The 22,281-nt window shown below is 41.9% G+C and overlaps 1 protein-coding gene across 1 annotated transcript in view; it reads right to left on the bottom strand.

Moving 5' to 3' along the window:
• The window catches only part of usp43a (ubiquitin specific peptidase 43a), a 119,627-nt gene extending 98,183 nt beyond the window's left edge, over positions 1 to 21,444 (bottom strand). The window contains exons 1-2 of the mRNA XM_031289044.2: positions 20,453 to 21,444; positions 9,226 to 9,384 (exon numbers count right to left, since the gene is read on the bottom strand). Coding sequence (XP_031144904.1) covers positions 9,226 to 9,384; positions 20,453 to 21,064 — 771 coding nt within the window. The 5' untranslated portion in view covers positions 21,065 to 21,444. The remainder of the gene's footprint in view (positions 1 to 9,225; positions 9,385 to 20,452) is intronic.
• Positions 21,445 to 22,281: the final 837 nt, after the last annotated feature.

A 22,281-nucleotide genomic window follows, 5' to 3' on the forward strand; every position in this document is an offset into this window, starting at 1 on the left:
ACTGCTCCAATTAAACAATGGCCTCAGTGTTACATGCCACGTGATTCTGCACCTGAGCTTAGATCATAATGGAACTTTGCTGTCTACAAAAGCAAATGTGACTGGTTTTCATGCAATGTGAACATGCCAGATGGAGCAGAAGATTTTTGTCTTTTGCTGCCTGTGAAATCATTTGTGCAGTAAAGAAAGAAACAAAAAAAAACTGAATGTGGAGAAGAGACTGGCCGGGAAGATCAAACCAAGAAGAATATCAAACATATTCCTCTTGGTTTCTTCCCACGTTGTTATTGGCTGATTGCAGCTCTTAGAAGTCATCTTTATATATCTCGCAAAGAAAACCAAACATGTTTGAGGAGACTAGGGTGTCTGGGACGGCTCAAGGATTCGGTTCAATTGTGTCCATGACCTGCTCACATTTAATGAGCAGCAGGAATGACAGTCAGCACTGACTCGGCTCCAACATGGGGGGAGAATGCCTCTGTTCTCACAAACTTGTACGGGGCAGCAAAAGCTTTGCTTTCGTCTCCATGAGCCCATTAGGAGACAGCCAACTTAAGTAGGAGGCTGGCTGTTGTTAGCAGGCAAGGAACAAGCTCTTGTTACCTGCCAAAATTAAGCTGAAAAACACTAACAAAGTGAGTTACAATAGTCATCTTGAAGCCAATATCCTCAGACAGTTTAATACTGCTGCTGAAAAGGTGGGTTATTACTCTGGTAACGCTGCTGTTTAAGCAAGATGCGTGTGTGTGTGGTGTGTGTGCGTGTGTGTGTGTGTGTGTGTGTGTGTGTGTGAGACCGAGACAGAAAGAGATATAGGAATGAATACATGTGATCCAGATGCAAGCAGCTACAACTCTTGATATGAAGATCAAGTCAAGTATTATTACAAAATGGTATTGAAATCAAAACAGGCTAGTTGAAAGGGTGAACCCGCATTGACCGAATCGGCTTCGTGACCCAGGTCATGAGATGGTCAGACGAGGGTCGATTTCAATATGAATGGCACACGAACAGGGTCGTTAACAACTAGGGCGGGACAAATAGAAAATGACAAAATAACTTATTTCTCTCTCTCTCTCTCTCTCTCTCTCTCTCTCAACAAGGAGTAAATACATACTCAAAATATATCAGATATAATAATACAAGTAAACAGGAAAATTATGATATAAATGCAGATACTAAACAAATACTGTGCATGTCCCTCAAAGGGTACGTTGAAACAATATAAAATAAAAAAAGAATTCAAATAAATAAAAGAATAGAGAAATAAAAATGATAATATATACAATTCTCTATTTCTTTTGCCTTGTATTGTGGCAGGAGAAGACATATTTAGCTGCTAGCCATGCCATGCTTTTATCTTCCCCTAATAAAAAAGGAAGCTTTTTGTCCTCACTGTAGGTAGTGAAGCCTGGTATATGTTTTTCAAATTTTTGGAAATATTTGGTTCTTAAGTCTTCATATTTGGGACATGTACATAGGAAATGTAATTCTGTTTCGATATCCTGGTGGCAGTGTGTACAGACTCGTTCCTCTCTTGGTCTCCTCACTTTTAAATGTCAACCTCTTTCAATTTCCAACTCATGGTCACTGACTCTGTATTTTGTTAAAATTCGTATTTCTTTTGGATTTTTTTGTTTTGAGATATTCGGCCAATTGGATATCTCTATTCAGGGATTGTTAACAGAGGAGTTTGTGTTGTATTTTATTTCCATTTTGCCATTGTTCTGTATACTCGTCTTTTAATTTAGTATCAAATCTTTTGATTGAAGACTGAGGATTGTGTCTGTGGCGACTCTGAGGCTCAGTGTACCTGTCTCTCTCACTCTACCTGTCTGTCTACTATTGACTGTGTTTAGCTCTGTGTACCTCCGAGCCAGCTGGTCCAGGGGGTGAACATCTGAACACTGCTGGTTGCTCAGGAGAGCTTTGTATGCAATGGAATTTTTATCAGCTTGATTTAAATGCTGCCAAAATTTAATTGACCTTTTTTGGATTTGAATTTTCAGAGGGAATATACCGAGTTCTGCTCTGCATGCATTGTTTGGGGTGTTTGGGTGAACTTTTAGAATAATTTTAGTTAATTTTAGTTTTATCCCAGTTTTTAAATTCTGGTTTCGAAATCGGGCCCCAAACTTTGCTTCAGTAAAGCATTATTGGTGTTATCAGAAAATTGTAGATTTTTAGCCAAATTCTTGCGGGGATATTTGTTTTTCCAAATTTGCATTTGATTGCATACAAAGCTACCGAGCTTTATTACATATAATAGTGTGTTTATGACCAGGTTGAATCTCCCTGATGCACTAATTTCAACCCCTAAGTAATTATATGAATCCTTTTGTTCTACTCTGGTGTTGCCCAGAGTGAAGTTGTAACTCTGGTTATTTCCCTGAGATCTGGCTCTCCTCTGAAATACCATAACACTGGTCTTTTTCAGATTGACTGTCAGTGCCCATTTCTGACAGTACTGCTCTAGGACGGACAGGCCCTGTTGTACACCCTCTTCTGTTGGGGACAACAGAACTAGATCATCGGCATAGAGCAGGAACTTGATGTTGGTATCATGAAGTGTGAGACCTGGGGCTGCAGATTGTTCCAACATCGCTGCTAGTTCATTGATGTAAATGTTAAACAGTGTTGGACTCAGACTGCATCCCTGTCTCACTCCACGCCCTTGTTTGAATAATTCTGTTCTTTTGGAGCCAATTTTTACTGCACATTTATTTTCCGTGTACAGTGATTTAATAGTGTCATAGACTTTACCCCCTATACCGCTTTCAATAAGTTTATAAAAAAGCCCATCATGCCATATTGAGTCAAATGCTTTTTTAAAGTCTATAAAACATGCAAATATTTTCCCATTTTTAATTCTGGTGTAGTTTTTAATAAGGGTGTGCAGAGTGTAAATGTGGTCTGCCGTACAATATTTCGGTAAAAAGCCAATTAGATTTTTACTTAAGACATTGTGCTTGGTAAGGAAGGACAGTATTCTGGCATTAATACTACTGCAGAAAACATTCCCCAGACTACTGTTCACACAAATGCCTCTGTAATTATTAGGGTCCAATATGTCGCCATTTTTGAAAATAGGGGTGATGAGTCCATGGTTCCAGATCTCAGGGAAATAACCAGACTCCAGAAAAAGGTTGAACAGCTTGTGGAGGGTTGCCTGCAGTGTAGGGCTACTGTGCTTTAGCATCTCAGGGCAGATGCTGTCCACTCCACAAGTCTTTCCAGCCTTCAGTTGGCTTTGTATTTCTATTAGTGTTATTTCTGTATCTAGGGGGTTTTGATAGTCTTTCACTTTTTCTTCTAACTGGTGACGATTTTCAACTACTGAGTGTTGTTGGGGGGTGATTGCACTATAATCAATATTCTTATACAAAAATTCAAAGTGATTTTTCCAGATCAAACCATTTTGTATTGTTAATTTATCTTTAGTTTGTCTTGGACTGAATTTATTCCACAAATTCCTTAGAGAAGAGTCCCGCACACTGACCATTACGCAAGCAATAATTTATTTAGAAAAATACAACGTTTCAGTCTCAGACCTTCATCAGGTAAATTCCACAAATTCCAGAAGAAGTTTTGGTCAATGGCTTCTTCAATTTTGTTAAGTTCTTCAGCTCTGTAAAGCTCTTTTTTCTTATTGATTAGTATTTTAGTGCCTGATGGTATTGGACCCGTATTTGACTCTCATGGGGTTCTCTGTGTATTTGGTTAGATAATAGTTTTATTTGTTTTCTAGCATAAACACATTCATTATCATACCATTTTTCTTTTGAGGGTTTGTGTTTTGTTATTTTGTTACTATAGTTAATTATTTTGAGATTTTATTTTGTAGCTAATTCATCAAATATATTGTTTAAATGCTGTGTAGCCAAATTTATTCCATCTTTTGTGCATGCATAGTTAGTAAATCTGTAGAGATTAAATTTGGATTTGATTTCTGTACTGTGGAGTGCAGTTAAATAATCCTCTATGTTGCTGCATTTTTTCCATATACAGTGGGGAGAACAAGTATTTGATACACTGCCGATTTTGCAGGTTTTCCCACTTACAAAGCATGTAGAGGTCTGTAATTTTTATCATAGGTACTCAACATAGGTTCAACTGTGAGTGACGGAATCTAAAACAAAAATCCAGAAAATCACATTGTATGATTTTTAAGTAATTCATTTGCATTTTATTGCATGACATAAGTATTTGATACATCAGAAAAGCAGAACTTAATATTTGGTACAGAAACCTTTGTTTGCAGTTACAGAGATCATACGTTTCCTGTAGTTCTTGACCAGGTTTGCACACACTGCAGCAGAGATTTTGGCCCACTCCTCCATACAGACCTTCTCCAGATCCTTCAGGTTTCGGGGCTGTCGCTGGGCAATACGGACTTTCAGCTCCCTCCAAAGATTTTCTATTGGGTTCAGGTCTGGAGACTGGCTAGGCCACTCCAGGACCTTGAGATGCTTCTTACGGAGCCACTCCTTAGTTGCCCTGGCTGTGTGTTTCGGGTCGTTGTCATGCTGGAAGACCCAGCCACGACCCATCTTCAATGCTCTTACTGAGGGAAGGAGGTTGTTGGCCAAGATCTCGCGATACATGGCCCCATCCATCCTCCCCTCAATACGGTGCAGTCGTCCTGTCCCCTTTGCAGAAAAGCATCCCCAAAGAATGATGTTTCCACCTCCATGCTTCACGGTTGGGATGGTGTTCTTGGGGTTGTACTCATCCTTCTTCTTCCTCCAAACACGGCGAGTGGAGTTTAGACCAAAAAGCTCTATTTTTGTCTCATCAGACCACATAACCTTCTCCCATTCCTCCTCTGGATCATCCAGATGGTCATTGGCAAACTGACAGGCCTGGACATGCGCTGGCTTAAGCAGGGGGACCTTGCGTGCGCTGCAGGATTTTAATCCATGACGGCGTAGTGTGTTACTAATATTTTTCTTTGAAACTGTGGTCCCAGCTCTCTTCAGGTCATTGACCAGGTCCTGACGTGTAGTTCTGGGCTGATCCCTCACCTTCCTCATGATCACTGATGCCCCACGAGGTGAGATCTTGCATGGAGCCCCAGACCGAGGGAGATTGACCGTCATCTTGAACTTCTTCCATTTTCTAATAATTGCGCCAACAGTTGTTGCCTTCTCACCAAGCGCTTGCCTATTGTCCTGTAGTCCATCCCAGCCTTGTGAAGGTCTACAATTTTATCCCTGATGTCCTTACACAGCTCTCTGGTCTTGGCCATTGTGGAGAGGTTGGAGTCTGTTTGATTGAGTGTGTAGACAGGTGTCTTTTATACAGGTAACGAGTTCAAACAGGTGCAGTTAATACAGGTAATGAGTGGAGAACAGGAGGGCTTCTTAAAGAAAAACTAACAGGTCTGTGAGAGCCGGAATTCTTACTGGTTGGTAAGTGAACAAATACTTATGTCATGCAATAAAATACAAATTAATTATTTAAAAATCATACAATGTGATTTTCTGGATTTTTGTTTTAGATTGTCTCTCACAGTTGAAGTGTACATATGATATAAATTACAGACCTCTACATGCTTTGTAAGTAGGAAAACCTGCAAAATCAGCAGTGTATCAAATACTTGTTCTCCCCACAGTATATTTTTGATGGAGATCATACATTTTGCTGGTTTCTGATTCTGGTACAATGCTATACTTTGTAGACTTATTTAAATAAAGTGTTGTTTGGCAGTGATCTGAAAAGGGAAGTTGTGGTAAAACTACAAATGCATTGATATCCTCTAGGTCGATATCGGTTATCGTATAATCCACCACACTGTTACCTAACACAGAGGAATAGGTCATTCTACCCAGAGAGTCACCACGGGTCCTTCCATTAACAATGTATAAGCCCAGGCTTTTGCATATCTGGAGAACTTGTTTTCCGTTTTTGTTTATAATATTATCAAAACTTTGTCTTTGTGGTATTGTGTGAGCTGGGACTGGGGAGATTTGGCAGAATATGTGTCTGTTTCCATCTACTTCGTTGTAGTCTTTCTCTTTTCCAGTTCTTGCATTGAGATCTCCACATATTAAGATGCGACCCAATGACTGGAAATGAATTATCTCCTTTTGAAGTTCTTGAAAAATCTCATTGTAATAGGGGGAGTTTGAGGGTGGGATATAGATGGCACTTAAAAATATATCTCTGGTGCTATTAACTATACCTCTGTTGATTTTTATCCAAAGGTGAGTTTTTCCTTTTTTAACTGGTGAGATATCATTTTTATATTGTGCTTTATGCCAAATTAATGTTCCCCCTGAATCTCTTCCATTTTTAAATTTTTTTTTTTACAGAAAATTCAATGTAATTATTAGAACAATTAGACAGTAAATATGAATGGTTCCATGTTTCATGTAGAATGATGATATCTAAATTATTTACACTTTTTACAAATTCAGGATCTGTAGTTTTATCCCCAAAAGTTGTGGAGTACAAACCCTGGATATTCCAACTACTAACTGAGAATGTCTGATACAGGATCTGTGTTTCACATAGAAATACACAATTAAAAAATCCAACTCCAACGATATTAAATACTATAATTGCTATGTACATATTGTATATATATTTTTTGTATCTATGTATATTTGGTGTCTAATAATGTTGAAAGCCCATGTTAATTTAACAGTTTTGAGCACAGCAAGGTGACTAGGTCTCTTATCTGGTTTGGATTCCAGTGGGAAGATGGTGGTATTGGTACTCTGGCAGCTATGGCGTAGCTCTCTCTCTGGCTGGGGGGCTGAGGCATGTAGGTAGGTAGCTCCCTCTGTGGATGGTGGGCTGTGACTTCGTTAGGTAGATAAGTCTATCTGCTGTGACAGGTAGGTAGCACTCTCTCTTTGGATAGTGGGTTGTGACCGGTAGATTTCTTGGTTTGTTTGGTTGTACTGTTGTTGTGGTTGTTTTGTGTAGGGGGGCTGCTGAGGGTACATCTGTTGGGTAGGGTGACGTCTGCGTGGGTGAAGAGAGTTTCCTGATTGGGTGGAGTTTCTTCTGCGCTCAGGTGTGGATGTGCCTCGGCCTAGGGCTGTATCTTTGAGGCTCTTTGCAAATAACCCCACAGCTCGCTCACTGAGGTGGATGTGGTCGCATAAGTGCTGCTGAAGTATGTCTCTGTGGAGGGCTACATGGACGTTCTGCAGTTGTGTGCATTTCTTTCTAATCTCAGCGTTGATTGTGTTAATTGTGTGTTGAGGTGTGTCAGTCCTTGGAAGTAAAGATGATATGGTTACTCTTGCTCTGGGGTATTTATCTCTTGCTTTCCTTGCCACCTGCAACAGTGCTGTTGGTAGGTCGCTGATCCTTGCAGTCAGATCGTTGGTCCCTGTGTGGATCAAAATGTGCTCCACATCTTGATACCTCTGTTTGGATAGCTGCTTACTAGCCTTCTTCGTGGTGGGGCTGTGTTTCCCGTAAGTCGCACATTAATATGATCTGAGAAGTGTGTGCTGTGTGTGTATGATTGGGTTTATCAGTACTGCGGTCAGTGTGTGTGTCAGTGTCTATAGTCAGTATGTGTGTTTGAGGGTTTTTTGGGGGCGAGTAAGTGGTGGGGGTTGGGTGGGGTGTAGTGGGTCCTGGTAGGATAGGAGGGTTCGGGGGCAGGGAAGCGATGGGTGTAGGGTTGATGGGAGGGGAGGGGGGGCGGGGTGATCTCTCAGCTCTTCTCTCAGGGTGTGGACCTCAGCCTGTAGAGCCTGTAGAGCCTGCAGCTGGTTGCTCTGGGTGTTGGGTGAAATCCTCCATCACTCTGCGCAGGGCTAACCTCAGGGCCTGGTTGTCTTCCTCCAGCTCCTTCATCACCTAGTACAGCTCGTGGATTTCAGCCTTCTGTTGTAGGACCATACTGCTTGGCTCACTCACTGCTGGATGTTGTTTCTCACTGTTGTTGTGAAGGCAGGTCAAGACCTTTTCTCTGAATTCCAAAACTCCCTCTCTACGATAGAGTGTCCCTCTCTCAGTACCTTCACACTGGTGGAGAGTTTGGGACTGCAGTGAGGAGAGGAGGTCACATGACTGCTGCTGGGGACGGCAGGTCTCTCTGGGGTGTCTGGCTGTTGTCTATTTCCTTTCTTCTTCTTTTCTGCTACGCTTTTCATTGACTGGAAGTGTTTGTAAAAATTATCCAGGCTATTTTCTGATCCCTGGATCATGATTGTGCCATTGTGATAAATGTTGATGATAAGGGTGGGAGAGGTGGGGTCTTCCTCGCAGACTGTAATTTGTCTTCCTTTGCTGATTCCATTCTTCTTAACATGGGTGAAGATTTCACAAAAGGCTGCATGCCATGCAGGAGGATGATGGGTGAAGAAAAGCAGGTTGTTTTTGATCCTACAGTTTCCTTTCATGGTAAAATCTGCAATGATCCTCTCAGGTGAGTCCTGGAGGGCTTTTGTTTTGAAGGACTTCCTATCTTTTAGGGAAGTCACATGGTCAGGATACTGGATCTCGTGTCCGTCAGTGTCCGGTGGCAAAAGCGGCAGATCTGAATCTTTTACCGGCAATGTTAGATGGCTGATAGCGGAGCCGTCGTCCATCACGGCATCCATTCACTCGTGCGACGGTAGTTTGTTTTTTGTTTTTTTCTGTAATTAACGTTACCGGTTGATGGTGCCGGTTGATTGAAACGTTGATTAATGTTCGGCGTTTCGTGTCTTCTTGTTTGTTTTCGGTCGTAACGTTAACGTTAACGTTACAAGCTAGCAAACGTTAGCGTTCCGTTGGTGCTGTCAGTTGTCTTCTTTGTGTTCATATTTGAGGAAATAATGAGCGGATTTTATCGGTCTTGGTCTCAAAAATATCCTCTCCGTTTTATCTTCTTCGTGTCAGGAGTTGAAATTGTAAATTGAACATTTCACCGTGAAAGCACAGTAAATGTAGAAAGTATCTCAAGAGCTTGTCATTTTGTTGCCCAACAGTTCCGTAACCATGGCAACCTTTCTCTACACACATCTACAGCCGGCAGTTTAGTGTGGTCATCAACCCGTTTTGACAGGCTTGGTTTGAATTGACAAAAATAAATAAAAATAAAGGGTTAAACACGGGTCAGACAACCCTGGTCCAACCCTGATCATTGGTGTGAAAGAGGTATTAGTAACACATTTCACATTGAGCATTTTTTCAGCCACATCAACGCAACAGCAGTAAAAGAGACCGGCTCACTGCTGCAGAGCCTACGGCTGCTAGTTAATGATGTGGACTCACCTTAGCGTTGGCTTTGGTCTTGCTGCTGCTGCTGTTAGTGTTGTTGTTGGGGCTGTGATTAGCATCTTCATGAACTCTGTCCAAAAGCCAAAGGAGGAACTCGAGGGCATCATGCTGAGAGTTTCCCCGAAACTGAGAGCCGTACTTGGCCACTATGCTCTGAGGAGAGGAGAAACATCACAATGAATACTTTGGGTGATATTCAAGTCATTAAATACTGACAAAATTCCTGACAAAATGAGGGACTGATCACACTGAACACAGGAACTTATACAACTCATGTATGTTAGAGTTGGTTCTGCTTGGAGCACTCAGGGGAGAGATGGAAAAAGCAGGGACATTTCTCTCTCTTATCATCACTTAATGCAGACTCGTTTAAGAACATCTGCCAGGCATTACTTGGCTATGATAAGATCATGTATTAAAGTCATTCACAATTCTCTTTGGATGTTAAATAAAAAATGGGAACTTTTTGAAGAATAAAAATCTGAGGCAGAGCGTACGAGCGTACCTCATGCATCATACTTCGGAAGACGTATGCAGCACATTAAGCCATCATCCAAAAAACATTTCAACAATGTTTACTGTATTTTCAGAAAGGGCTGCAAAAAATGATTACTTTCTCGGTTAATCGATTTATCTGTTGGTCTAAATAATGTCAGAAAATATTGAAAAGTCCCTATTATCATTTCCCACAGCCTGAGTTGCGATCTTCAGGAGTCTTTCTATTTGACCGACAGTCCAAAACCCAAAGATACTGAATGTACTATCATGTATGACAATGAAAAGCATCAAATCCTCATATTCAAGAAATTGGAACCAGCTAATGTTTGGCATTTTTGCTTGAAAAATGACTAAAGCAATTATCTGATTTTACCTAACCTATACATTCATTTATCTAGCAGATGTTTAGTTGCATACTTATTTCTTACCGTTTTATTTCATCAAATTAGTAAAGCTGAGCCACTTGTTTTGAGTGGTTATGTTTACCTTACTTTGTTGTAAGTTCTAAAACATACCATTAGGCCCTGACAAGCCATTACATAAGAATAACATTACATTAGAATAAACTGAAGGTCAAAGTTTCACTTAAGAATATCGAGGACACATCTCAGAATAAGGCAGATTACTACACTAATAGCAAGAAAACTGACACCCAGTTTAAACTTTCAGCACAAATGAAATTACTTACTACTTTAACTGTAGTTGTTTAAATGATGCACTGATATTGCTATATTGATAGCATAACTGCATCAGTAAACAAAATCAGACACATCAGTCCTTATAAACCATTTGTGGTGCCCAATCCTATTTTAAGAAATTGTTCTTCAAACACATTCATACACTGCATACCAAACAATGACTCACACAGAGGACATCCAAAACCCTGACAGATGTTACTAGAAAAAACTGCCAGACTGTCTAATTCAATTATGAGGAAGGAGTTGTGACTTTATGAGTCAGACGGAGAAAATGACACGCAAAACTAACGACGGCATTAACGCTACACTCGGTGGCTACTTCTATCCATCGCTCTCCCTCTCTGTGTGTGACTGACAGGATCCAGCCTCTGCTCCATACCTCAGTAAAAATCACCACATTATACCTGCAGTATCCCAGTATCTAAATATAAACACGGGAGAGAAGGCCCCCCTCCACCTGATGGAGACAGCCCGCTAATAAGCTTCATTGCTATGAGGAAGCACTGACAGGGGATGGAGGGATGAAAGAGAGATGGAGAGAGGGAGCTGTGGAGTAAAGGAGGAGAGGAGTGAGGGAGGGACGCTGGCGGAGTTTCAACAGACCACATATCTATCAGATTCACATATCTTTTTTGTTAGTCAAGTTTTAGTCAGTCTAGTTTTAGTCAAAAGAGAACTCAATATATCTTAGTCAAGTTTTAGTCAAAACATTTTAGTCTTTTTTTAAATAACAAATTATTTCTGAGATTATTTCTGATAACCATTTCAGTCAAATAGTTATATAAAAATAAATTACATAAAGTTATATAAATATCGAGCCTCTTCCTTATTTCACCAGTAAATTCCTGTTAAATGACAAAAACAACCACTGGATGGGAAAAGGGTATTTTACAATAACTTTGAATGCAGCACGAGGCTGGCGAGGCGAGTTTCAAGTGAACGCAACATATATGTTGTTTTCAGACAACGGCAGCTACAGATTGTCGTACGTCTCGGTGTTGGAATCCTACACAGTGAAATACAGACAAACTTTTACACCGTTTAGCTGTCAGCATTTTAACCGTGTTTAATCCAGCTGCTAGCTAACTGTAGGCTAACATTACCTGCTGCCAAGTGTAGTGTTAACTAGCGTCCTGTGCAGTGATGTTTATGATGTTGTTAGGAGGGGCGAAAATACCAAGGCAAAGACAGTTACCAAGGTTACGGTGAGTCTGGGCACAGAAACCTGATGGCATAAAGAGGTTATGACTTCATTAAGATGAGGGGATGACCCCTCCACTGGCCTCATGTGCTGTTCTCTCCCTTTGGGTGTGCGTGCGTGCGTGTGTGCGTGCGTACGTGCGTGCATGCGTGTCAAAGCTAGAAATGGTAATTTTGCTCATGTCATTTTGCTCACCTCTGACATCTGTCTCAGATTGTCTCTGGTGCCACACAGCCTCAAAGGCACTTAAAAAGATTTGGCAAAGTGGCAAGGTTGTATTTCCAAGCATCAATTCTTTTTTAATTGAATTCTTGAAAAGGGAGAAATGAAAGGAAGAAACTAAATTAAAGTTATGACATGGTGAAGAAGTGTGAGGAGAGACAAAGAAACAAATTGCAGGTTATTCGAAATGTCGAGTTCCTCTGTAAACGCTAGCAGGGTTCAAAGCTGACCTGAGCACAGCTCTGGTGGGATCTTAAGTGTTTGTTGAGCAAACACTTCAGAGCTCGTCGAGGAGAGGATAAAGGTGGGCGTAAGGGTCAACTTGAGGGAGTCTTTTGTAAGAACTACTGATCAGTCTAGACCAAGGATCTGATTCTGATTCTCAACCCACCCGTCCCCCCCCCCCGATCGTCATCACCACCTACCCAGAAAAAAATCAAGAAAAGATGACATGATAACCATAACATTCAAGGCAACACAACAAAATAGACAATACACTTTATACCAAATAAACATATGCATATGTGACAACACCCAAAGCACATTGTATACGCTTCTCCCCAGCACATGGCTTCTTAGGAGCCCTCCAGAAAGCTCAAGTACTTTCCCCCATTTTCTAGTGTAGACATTCAATCCTGCATACCATTTACATGACGTTTTTTCAAACGCTGCCACCTTAGCCATCTCACAAGCCCACTCGGATTGATGGCACCCCTTCATTCCTCCATCCTCTTTGGAGAATCTGTCTGGCTATCATCAAACTAGTTTAGACCCAACTAGTTTAGGATTGACCATCTCCCAGAACACATAGTCTTGGGCTTAAAGCAGCCATATTATGCTCATTTTCAGGTTCATAATTGTATTTTAAGGTTGTTCCAGAATAGGTTTACATGGTTTCATTTTCAAAAAACACCATATTTGTGTTGTACTGCACCGCTCTCTCTCACTGCTGCAGATCCTCTTTTCACCTGGTCTCTGTTTTAGCTACAGAGTGAGACCTCTTTTCTTCTTCTTCTTCTGTACTATCTTTGATTGCACTCGCACATGTGCAGTAGCTCAGATGTAGATCATGTCAGCTAGCTAGCTCCATAGACAGTAAAAGAAAGGCTGTTTCTACAACTTCGGTCAGTTACAAGGCAGGATTAGCTGGGAGACTTCTAAATGAGGGCGCACATGTAAGTAGTTCTTTTGTAGATTATGGTGAACTTGTGTGTGTTGTAGCAGTGCTTTGCTATTGAGAACGAGGTAGCATGCTAGCGTTAGCATTAGCGTAGCATGCTAACGCTACGAGCTAATGGTTGCGGTTAGCCTGCTCGTTTCGGCTTGTGACGTCACAAGCCGTGCCGATTTTGAACAGCTCACCCAGAGACTGAAGGCAGGACACATTCAGAAACTGTATCTCACTCTAAACAGCATGGATGGATTTTTTTCTAAGTTTGTATGTGTGTGTGGAAGCACCAGAGACACAACATAACACCCCAAATCCCAGAAAAAGTGATTTTTTCATAATATGGGCACTTTAATGAAACATGGGTTACTGCAATCAGATATATATATATATATATATATATATATATATATATATATATATATATATATTAGAGGTGTGACTCTTCACTGATCTGCCGATTCGATTACGATTATCACGTCAGCGATTCGATTCGATATCTCGATGCATCACGATGCGTCAAATACATTTTTCTATTAAAGCCATATAGGATATTTAATTCATAGCTTTTCAAGCTTCAAAAAACAAAACATTCTGCAGTGCTCTAATACTAAATAAATTGGATACATAAAACTACAGCACTGAGCACATGGCACTTCCTGATTGTGCAAAACATAACAGAATATGTAAACAGAAAGGTTGTTAGGCATACATTAAATTGTAAACAGAAATAATCGATTATGGCCCGGCCGATTATCGATGCAGCATCGTCCATGTCCACGATTCGATGCATTGATTATTTGATTAATTTCAACACCTTGAATATATATATGTATTGTTTTGAGGGATTTTTATAGTTTTGTTTGTTTTGGGGGACAATCAAAAGTCTAGTCCAGAACAAACGGAGCACAGGAGTCTGATTTCTGGTGCTGGCAATTACTTTTGATTTGATTTTCGGTCTTAGGAAAAATAACAAAACTAAAGAATAATAATAATAATAATAATAATAATAATAATAATAAATTTATTTTTGTAGCGCTTTTCTAAACACTCAAAGACTCTTTCCAGTTTTGGTTACAAACAGACAAAAGGTACGTAGACAAGGTTACATGACAGACAAAAAGAAAAGAAAAACATATAGGTGCATGGACAAGCACAGGCAAAGCAGGAGAGGTGGGCAATGAAAGGAGGGAAAAACTGGGAAAGTCTGTTAACAGAAAAAAGCAAGTTCGAAGAGAATAAAGGACTACTAGCATTTCTACAAACAATGAAGAAGAAGGCATGAAAGAAAGATAACAGAATGACAAAAGAGCAATAAACCTGCGGTCTCCACAGCAGGGATCATGACCTCCCAGCGGTCAGCAGAGATAGGGCTGCACTCTGGCAACATCCCCTGCTTCCACACCCACATGTCTGTTTTAGTGTCCCGGCTTGCTACCCTTGCTTCACCTCACAACATTACCCCATCGTACCCTCACCAAATCCATCTTCATACTCTGTAAACAATGACACATCATGAATGCTGGCAGGCCAGGGATTTACTATAAACATACATTAAGAAAATGCCCCTTCTCTCTCTCCCTAAAAAAACATTTCACCACCTCACCTCATCGTGGTCCAGCCTGCCAAACGGGCCTGGATTGATTTGTTGTTGACGGACAGAGAATTATACTGACAAATTATGACAGGGCATGACCTTAGAGAAATTACACACACTTATCTCACACACACACACACACACACACACACACACACACACACACACACACACACACACACACACACACACACACACACACACACACACACACACACACACACACACACACACACACACACACACACACACACACACACGTGGCTGGAATGAGGCCGGATAGAATCCGTCATTACTGGCAGCAACATTTGCTCTTTAATTTTTCAGCGGCCTGGTGTTGCCGGCTCACCTCTGGACACAGGACAGTCATCACTAATAGTCTCCACTCATATCAATCTCTCTCTCTCCCCCCTCACGCTGTGTTCCATCTATCCTTTTTCTGTCTTACACACAACCTTCAAACACAAACTTTATTTTTTCCTCTCTTTCTATTATCTCTTTTTCTTTCTTCTCTACCATGTAGGAACCATTCACACCCCCACATTAATTGGGTGATCGAGACAAGAAAGTCTCCTATATGGTTCCAGGGCTTTGATTATGTTGCTGCCTTAATCTGTTACCCACAGGTAAAAGGAATTGTAGTTGAGAACGTCAGTTATAACGGCCCACGTATTAAAAAATTGTCGGGTTTAAATCGGGCTCGGGCTGGGCTCGGACACAACGTGCACAGGCTCGGGTATGGTCGGGCTTGATTTTTTTGGGCCCAATCTAAGCTTTAATTTATATTTCTGCGTAAAATCTACGCCGTGGCTACATATGTAGGTACGTGGAGACACGGACCTCTCGAAAAATTTAACAACACGTCGCAGCGACACACGTCGTGTCTTGGCAGCGTTGCATTTCCCCCTACTCATTTCCTGGTTCTCTTTCTCCATAAACAACATGAAATCAAGGAGAGGGTTAACTTTTCCTGCTACAGATTTCCCACCGTGGTCAGAAAGAACAGGGGAGACACTTTGTTTCTCTCACTATGACTCTAGAGTCGGTACTCGCTCCAAAGCTCTTCACCGTCACTCTCTCACTTCTCCCTCGCTCTTCCACATACTCGCACACACCAACGCACAACTTCAGGCCACTAACGTAGGCTCTGCGTGGAGCCTCCGCAGAACCATAAATCACGCTTAACAGCTACTTTCTGTGTCAGCCTAGGCCATAATGGATTCACCTCCAGAACAACAGAGAACAGGCAGGTATTTTTGGATGACAAATGTAAATGCCACGTCTTGGAATCAGACCTATATTTCCTTTGCAGCGCTGAGAAGTTCAGAAATCCTTCGATAAAGGTATGCCAGCAAGTCAAGACTGAACAGAGCCTTTAGATGTCCCCGGTGTGGGATTTACAGACGATCAGGGATGAGATGCGATGGAAATAATCGCCTCTGAATGGTTTACAGCTGAAACTGAGAAATTGATACTCTGAGGATTCACAGCTGAGGCTGTAAATACGCTACTGTGCACAACTGAGAGTCTTGGAAGCTGTATCTGTCACGCTGTCAAGAGCTGTATAAGCATATATGCCATATGCTTCCCCATAACTGAGATAAAGTAGGAAAGTCATCCCAGCCTCCATGATTTGGTGATCACAGTATCACATCCCTTAATACTAAAGATTTATTTCTTCCTGTTGCTTCCTACACTGTGTTGATCAGCCTTGGTACATAAATCATGAAAGGGATAATAGACCTGGTGGAAAATGGTCTCATATTGTCGTGCTTACACAGATACAGCAGACACACTTCTCGTTGTGTTTCTTTATTGCCTTTTGTCACAGCGCTGCAGGTATAATAGAGTGCGGTTCACTGAGTCGTGGGAATGCATGCTGCTTCCAAACAGCATATGGTTGCTCTGTTACAGTACTTGGTAAGTGGTCTAGCTTGTGTTTTATAAGGGTGAGTGTTTGAAGCATTATGACATTCCCACCCACTTCACGACATAGCTCCCACCATGTCTGTGGCCAAATACAGAATACACTGATTCTTAATGATATTTATTCTAAATCTTCTACCCGCACGCTGCTAAAGTAAAATAAGTCCCCCCCAATCTGCTTCAATCAAGCTGAAATGAGAGGTAGCCCTGCTGTGCAAATTTAGCAGAGTCCAGGTGGCACATATCCCCACAGCAATGTGTGTGCGTGTCTTTCTACAAACAATGTATACATCTCAGCACTGAGAGTGAGAATGAGAGTGGTCCTTGAAGGAGAGCAGAGACAAGAAAAGACAAACAAACCATCAGTCTCGCTGCCCTGCCTCACTGTCACACACTTCCTGCATTCCCAGAACAAACAAGACAACTTAAAATACCAGGCTTCATCTTCAGGGCCGAGCTCCTCTGGCCTCACAGAGCTGCATCCTGTCAAGCGTAAAAAAGATGAATCCGGGCTCAAGTTGTTACTGTGTTGTTAAATCCTTTAGTTCAGGAGTGTAACACATTAAAAATAGTTCACGCTGTCATTGAGTTTAATTGATGTCGACAACTTTTGGAGCAACCAGTCAAAGGACACCCTCCAGATTTCATAAACGTCAAATGTGTAGTGAAGCTTTAAATATAGCGTTTCCATTACGCTGATCACTGTCATTTATAAGCTTCGCTGCATTTGCTAACACAATTCATATCAGTCAGACTCAAAGTGTAGAATTTTTAGGATGCTAGAGAGTGTGTGCTGGTGAGCAACTTCTAACAATGATTTCCATGAGAACCTTAAACCATCACTTGTTAAACCAGTCCAGTGAATCACACAATTAAAAATGTTTAACACCCTGAAGTGCATTGTGATATGGGGACAAAGACTGACATTACAATATTATGAATCTAAGTGTTTGCATACAGCGGAGTATAACAGACACATAAGTGCACACTACACTTTGGTTTGTCAAAAGGCCAAGAAAGTAGAACAAAACTTGTTTTCCAGCTCCATGTAGAACTTTTCGAGAAGATGCACCCAACATTTAAATGTTGACCAAATTCCCTGCTGAGGTCATTCTGGTATCTTCAGTTAAGATGTTGTGATGTCTACTGAAAGGCTAATGACTCCATACATATCCCAAACAAAAGAAGGCCAGTGCCTAGCTGTGGAGAGATTTAGTAATAACCATCAGTTGTCAAAGTTGCGTGTCCCTTTTTCTTATTACTGTCCAGGGGGGTCTTATGAGGATCACAGGGCTGACGATGTAGTTTTGTTTACCAGCAATTTCTCTCCCTCCCACTTTCCCGTTCTCTCTCCCTCTGAGTACACACCATTGGAGGAGTCTCAGCAGGGGGTATCCTCCTTTTCCAGGCTGAATGCACTTGCTACAGTAAACATCCTCTCTCCTGCTTCACCGTGGGATGAGCAGACAGACACAAATCACTGTATCGATGCGATGGGGCGAAGCAAGAAAGGGGGAGTGAAGGACATGGATTTTGTTTTTATTGCAGCCCACAATAATGAGAGGTATTAGAGCAAAATAAAGGAAAGAGTGAATACCTCAGACGTTAAATTCAAGGGCTAATAGTGAGTATTTCCTTCCAATATGTGGCCATTACACGGACTGATATCAGCCACCATTTTAACTCATTTTGGTACAAAGGGCCTGAATGAGACAGACTGAATCACACATTGTGTGACAATTTGATTGACCTGAACAAAATACTGCACAAGAGGAGGTCATTTTATTTAATACAAATCCAGATTTTTACCTCCATCCATACCTAAATACCCTTCAAGACCTTGTGTTACCCCAAACTTTGTATTATTATATAAAAAGTCTACAGAGACTCAAGTTGGTGAAGCTGACCTTGACAAGAGTTTAAAATCTACATGCATTAATGATCCATTACATGATGACTCCTTGAATTTTTCAGATTAAAACAGCATCTCCTTAATCACTACCTTTCGCTGACAGCTTTGGAACAGAGTGCACTCTCTCTCAACCTTTTCCATTATAAATTATATCCCACTCATACCGTCTCCCACTGTATGTGTGTTTTTGTGCATACCCACTCCCCTACAACTTCCCCCAGGCTGTCTGTTGATGCAACAGAGCAGTTACCGGCCTACTGGTGGTGATGGCGCAGTGGATATGACAGATGCCTTTGGTGTGGGAGATCTGGGTTCAATTCCCACTGCGATTCTTCAACCAATGTGTCCTTGAGCAAGACACTTAACCCATAGTTGCTCCAGAGGTGTGCGGCCTCTGACATATACAGTATAGCAATTGTAAATCGCTTTGGATAAAAGCGTTAGCTAAATGTAATGTACTGGTTGACTGTCAGCCCAGAGGGAACCCTGCAGCCCTGGCTCACAACAGCCGTGACTGCGACAGCAAGCAAGCAAGCCTTCTGTGTTGCAAGTATGTGACCCCTTGTTGATTTAATATCCTCTATAATATGCTTATATTTTGTCAGATAATGTTGCAACTCTTATCACATGCATTTAACAGTTTGTGTAATAAGGCAGGAATGCTCGACTCCCTCGTACTCCTAATGACAGTCGAAGATGTCGAGAATGTGGACAAACCACCTGAAGTGCTGCATTGAAGGGCAGGTGAGTCAAGTGGAGACACTGCAGCCTGTGTGTAATCAGTAACCACATTGCATGCACACACAAAACTACCACTAGTACAAACAATAATAAAATGCCGAAACTGGGACGCAAAGTGGTGAGGTGTATTTATTGTTACTGCTTCACTGAAACACGACCTGGCTGTGTGCCTTCATTCACGGAAATGGAACACACAGGTAGACTGTTGCCCTTTGAACCACACTCAGTGCTCACCTGACGTGTTTATTCAAATATTTGTTTTGCCAATATAGGCCGTGATATGTGATAGTTGGTAATACTGCTTAAAAAAACAACAACACAAAATCCTCTTGACAGGATGCTGTGCTGGTAGGCTGGCTGATGAGTAGTGGCAGGGCACAGGATGCATAAAAGCTATTATGACTGTGTTTTACAGAAAAAAAACTGGGGAGATTCTATGGGAAGAATGTGTATAGGTAAACTAACCTGAAGATAATGACATGTCTTTATTGTTGGAGTAGCTCACAGGGGACAATGAGGCACACATTTCCTGTTGAACCCCCATTGACCCTCCTTCTCGCTCTCTCTGTGCAATGTGTATGTACCCTGACTTCTCCAAGTACCTACTGAGTACAGAACACAGCAGATAACTCAAGGCAGCTAAATTATATTTTGCCTAGACACCCTGAAACCCACCAGCTCGCCTGTGCTGGAAAACTACCTGGCCGCAGGTTTGCTGATCATTTGATTTAAAATGCCTCAAGGCCCTGTGAAATTGGTTTTATTGTGCTAAAGTAGAGCACATTCCCAGACAAACGTGGAGTTAATAAAATAATCACAAACCAATTGACAAAGGGCCCCTGGGGGGCTGGGGCCCGTGCATGCTATGTTCAGGTAGAAATATAGCTTTGCAAGTATCCACCTGGCTGAATAAATTGGAAAACATCAATTTCCAATTAAAAACATGACTTTCCAAATAATACTTACCAAAACATACATCTGATATTTGTGTAACTCTAGTGGTTAAGTTCTCAAGAAAAAAAAAATATTGGATATATCTTAGAAAGACGATCCATCTCTATTAAGTAGTTTCTAAAAATGTCATCAAATGGCATGTCAGGAAATTAAACTGTGGGCACCACCGTAGTTTACTTTCCACTCAGGCAAATATGCATTAAGACATAAAACTAAAAAAAAACATCACAACAAAGCAGTGCAATCAGCAGCAACCTAATACTGTAGTAGATAAATACCCAGTCAGTGCCCTCTCTGTCCTCACCTTGAACTCCACAGACAGCTGCGGGGTGTACTCCAGCGTCCACAGCCCTCGAACCAGCGACGCCAGCTGCTCGGTCACCTCTCCTCTGGCGGTCTGCGGCTCCTCGCTTCTCACCTCCCCGTTAACCCTCCTGTGGCACAAATCAGTCTTGTACTGCTCCAGCCCGAGGTACTCGGCCAGCAGGTCCGTGTTGCTGAGGCACTGAACCACGGCGTTCATGAAACAGGTGTTACCGTGGTTCTTCAGCCCCAGCACCCCGGGGGTCTTGTCGCCGTAGCACCACGACAGCCTGTCTTTCACCGAGCCGTGAGAGGAGGACGCCGTGGAGCACTTCTTCACGGTTCCCTCTCTGGAGGTCTGCACGCAGTCGTCTTTGAAACCCCCAGAATCGCTGTGCCCGAAGCCGCCGTCGTCGTCCTCCGCGTCCGGTGGTTCCGCGTCGCCAAAGTGCGCCAAAGTGCCTAAAGTTTTAAGGATCCTTCCCATGACATTCCCAAAAGATCGCAGCGATTTCCTCCTGATAAACTTCCCGGTTTTGTATTTCTTCTCTTTTCGCTTCGTCGTTTTGGGTTTCATGGCTTTTCTTGCCTTGTTTTCTTTGCGGGTATCCATGGCTCCTACTACTTAATAGGACCGAGAGAAAATGAAACGGGATGTGGAGTCGCACCTGTCTGCCAGGCTGTCTACCCCTCCTCCTCCTTTCTCTCTAAAAACCTTACCGCTGAAGTGGCACCGACTTGGTGCCGATTAGGCACATGATTACTGATATTATTCCCTTGACATCCCGGTAATTCCCATTACGATATGGTCACCAGTCCGCGCGTTTTGATGCGTGACGCTCCCTCCATGAACTACAGAGAGGAGACGTTTACTTGCCTCCACACAGCAGCTTCAGTACACTTCCTCATTGATGGCTCTCGGCGCTGGATCGTACGCTGGCGGTCTTGGACTCTCTCTCACTACCTATTCCTCCCTCCTCTCCTGTGTATGGTTCTACAATGAACACGTTTATATTTGCAGGACATCGTCTAATGCCCGCCCCTCAGACATGAATTTAATTAACCTGGATTGCATTACTTATCACAATAGAATGGTTCATACAATGAGCAGGAAATCCTTTGCACACTGTTGCTGGACTGGCAAGACGCACATAACTTAACATGTCTTGTGTGTTACTCAGGGAACAAGGAAGTTGTTTACTTTAATAGGTGTCAAGCACTGTAGCCTTAAACTGCCCCCTGTAGGACTAATTACAACATCACCTGCCTAACATCTTCAGAGGGTGTCTTAAAGAAGACATCATTGGCATTTGTTGGATCCTAATACAGGGGCTGTCACAAAAACATCAACCTCTCCTTATTTCCTACCCCAGTCCTAAAATGAAGACTCATCAGCTACTGAAAGCCTTTTAGTGGTACTGGTACATTATCATCATCCGATAGTAAGAGTATGGACTAATTAAATACAGTGAGACCAATGAGAGTAAAACTTCTCAATGACCACATAATACTGCTGTATGAAGTATGTTTCTATTACTGTTTAAAAAGAAAACCTCAAAAGTATATAAGGGTCTACTTTTGCATCACTCTGCTATTGAAATACCTTCTGTCCACAGTATAACACACTAGCATTTACAGACACATGTACAGCATCCTATAAATAGCATGGCTGCTACCTTCATACACGATAATGCTGCTGCTGCTGCTGCTGCTGCTACAACAACCTGGAAGCTCCACAAAGTAAAATGAATGTTACAGAACCATTTGGCCAGACAAGTTATTTGCAGTTCTGGTGTTCAACGGGGATTTACCATCTTTTGTGCTATATTC

Source organism: Sander lucioperca, chromosome 4, assembly GCF_008315115.2.
Source record: "Sander lucioperca isolate FBNREF2018 chromosome 4, SLUC_FBN_1.2, whole genome shotgun sequence".
NCBI lineage: Eukaryota > Metazoa > Chordata > Actinopteri > Perciformes > Percidae > Sander > Sander lucioperca.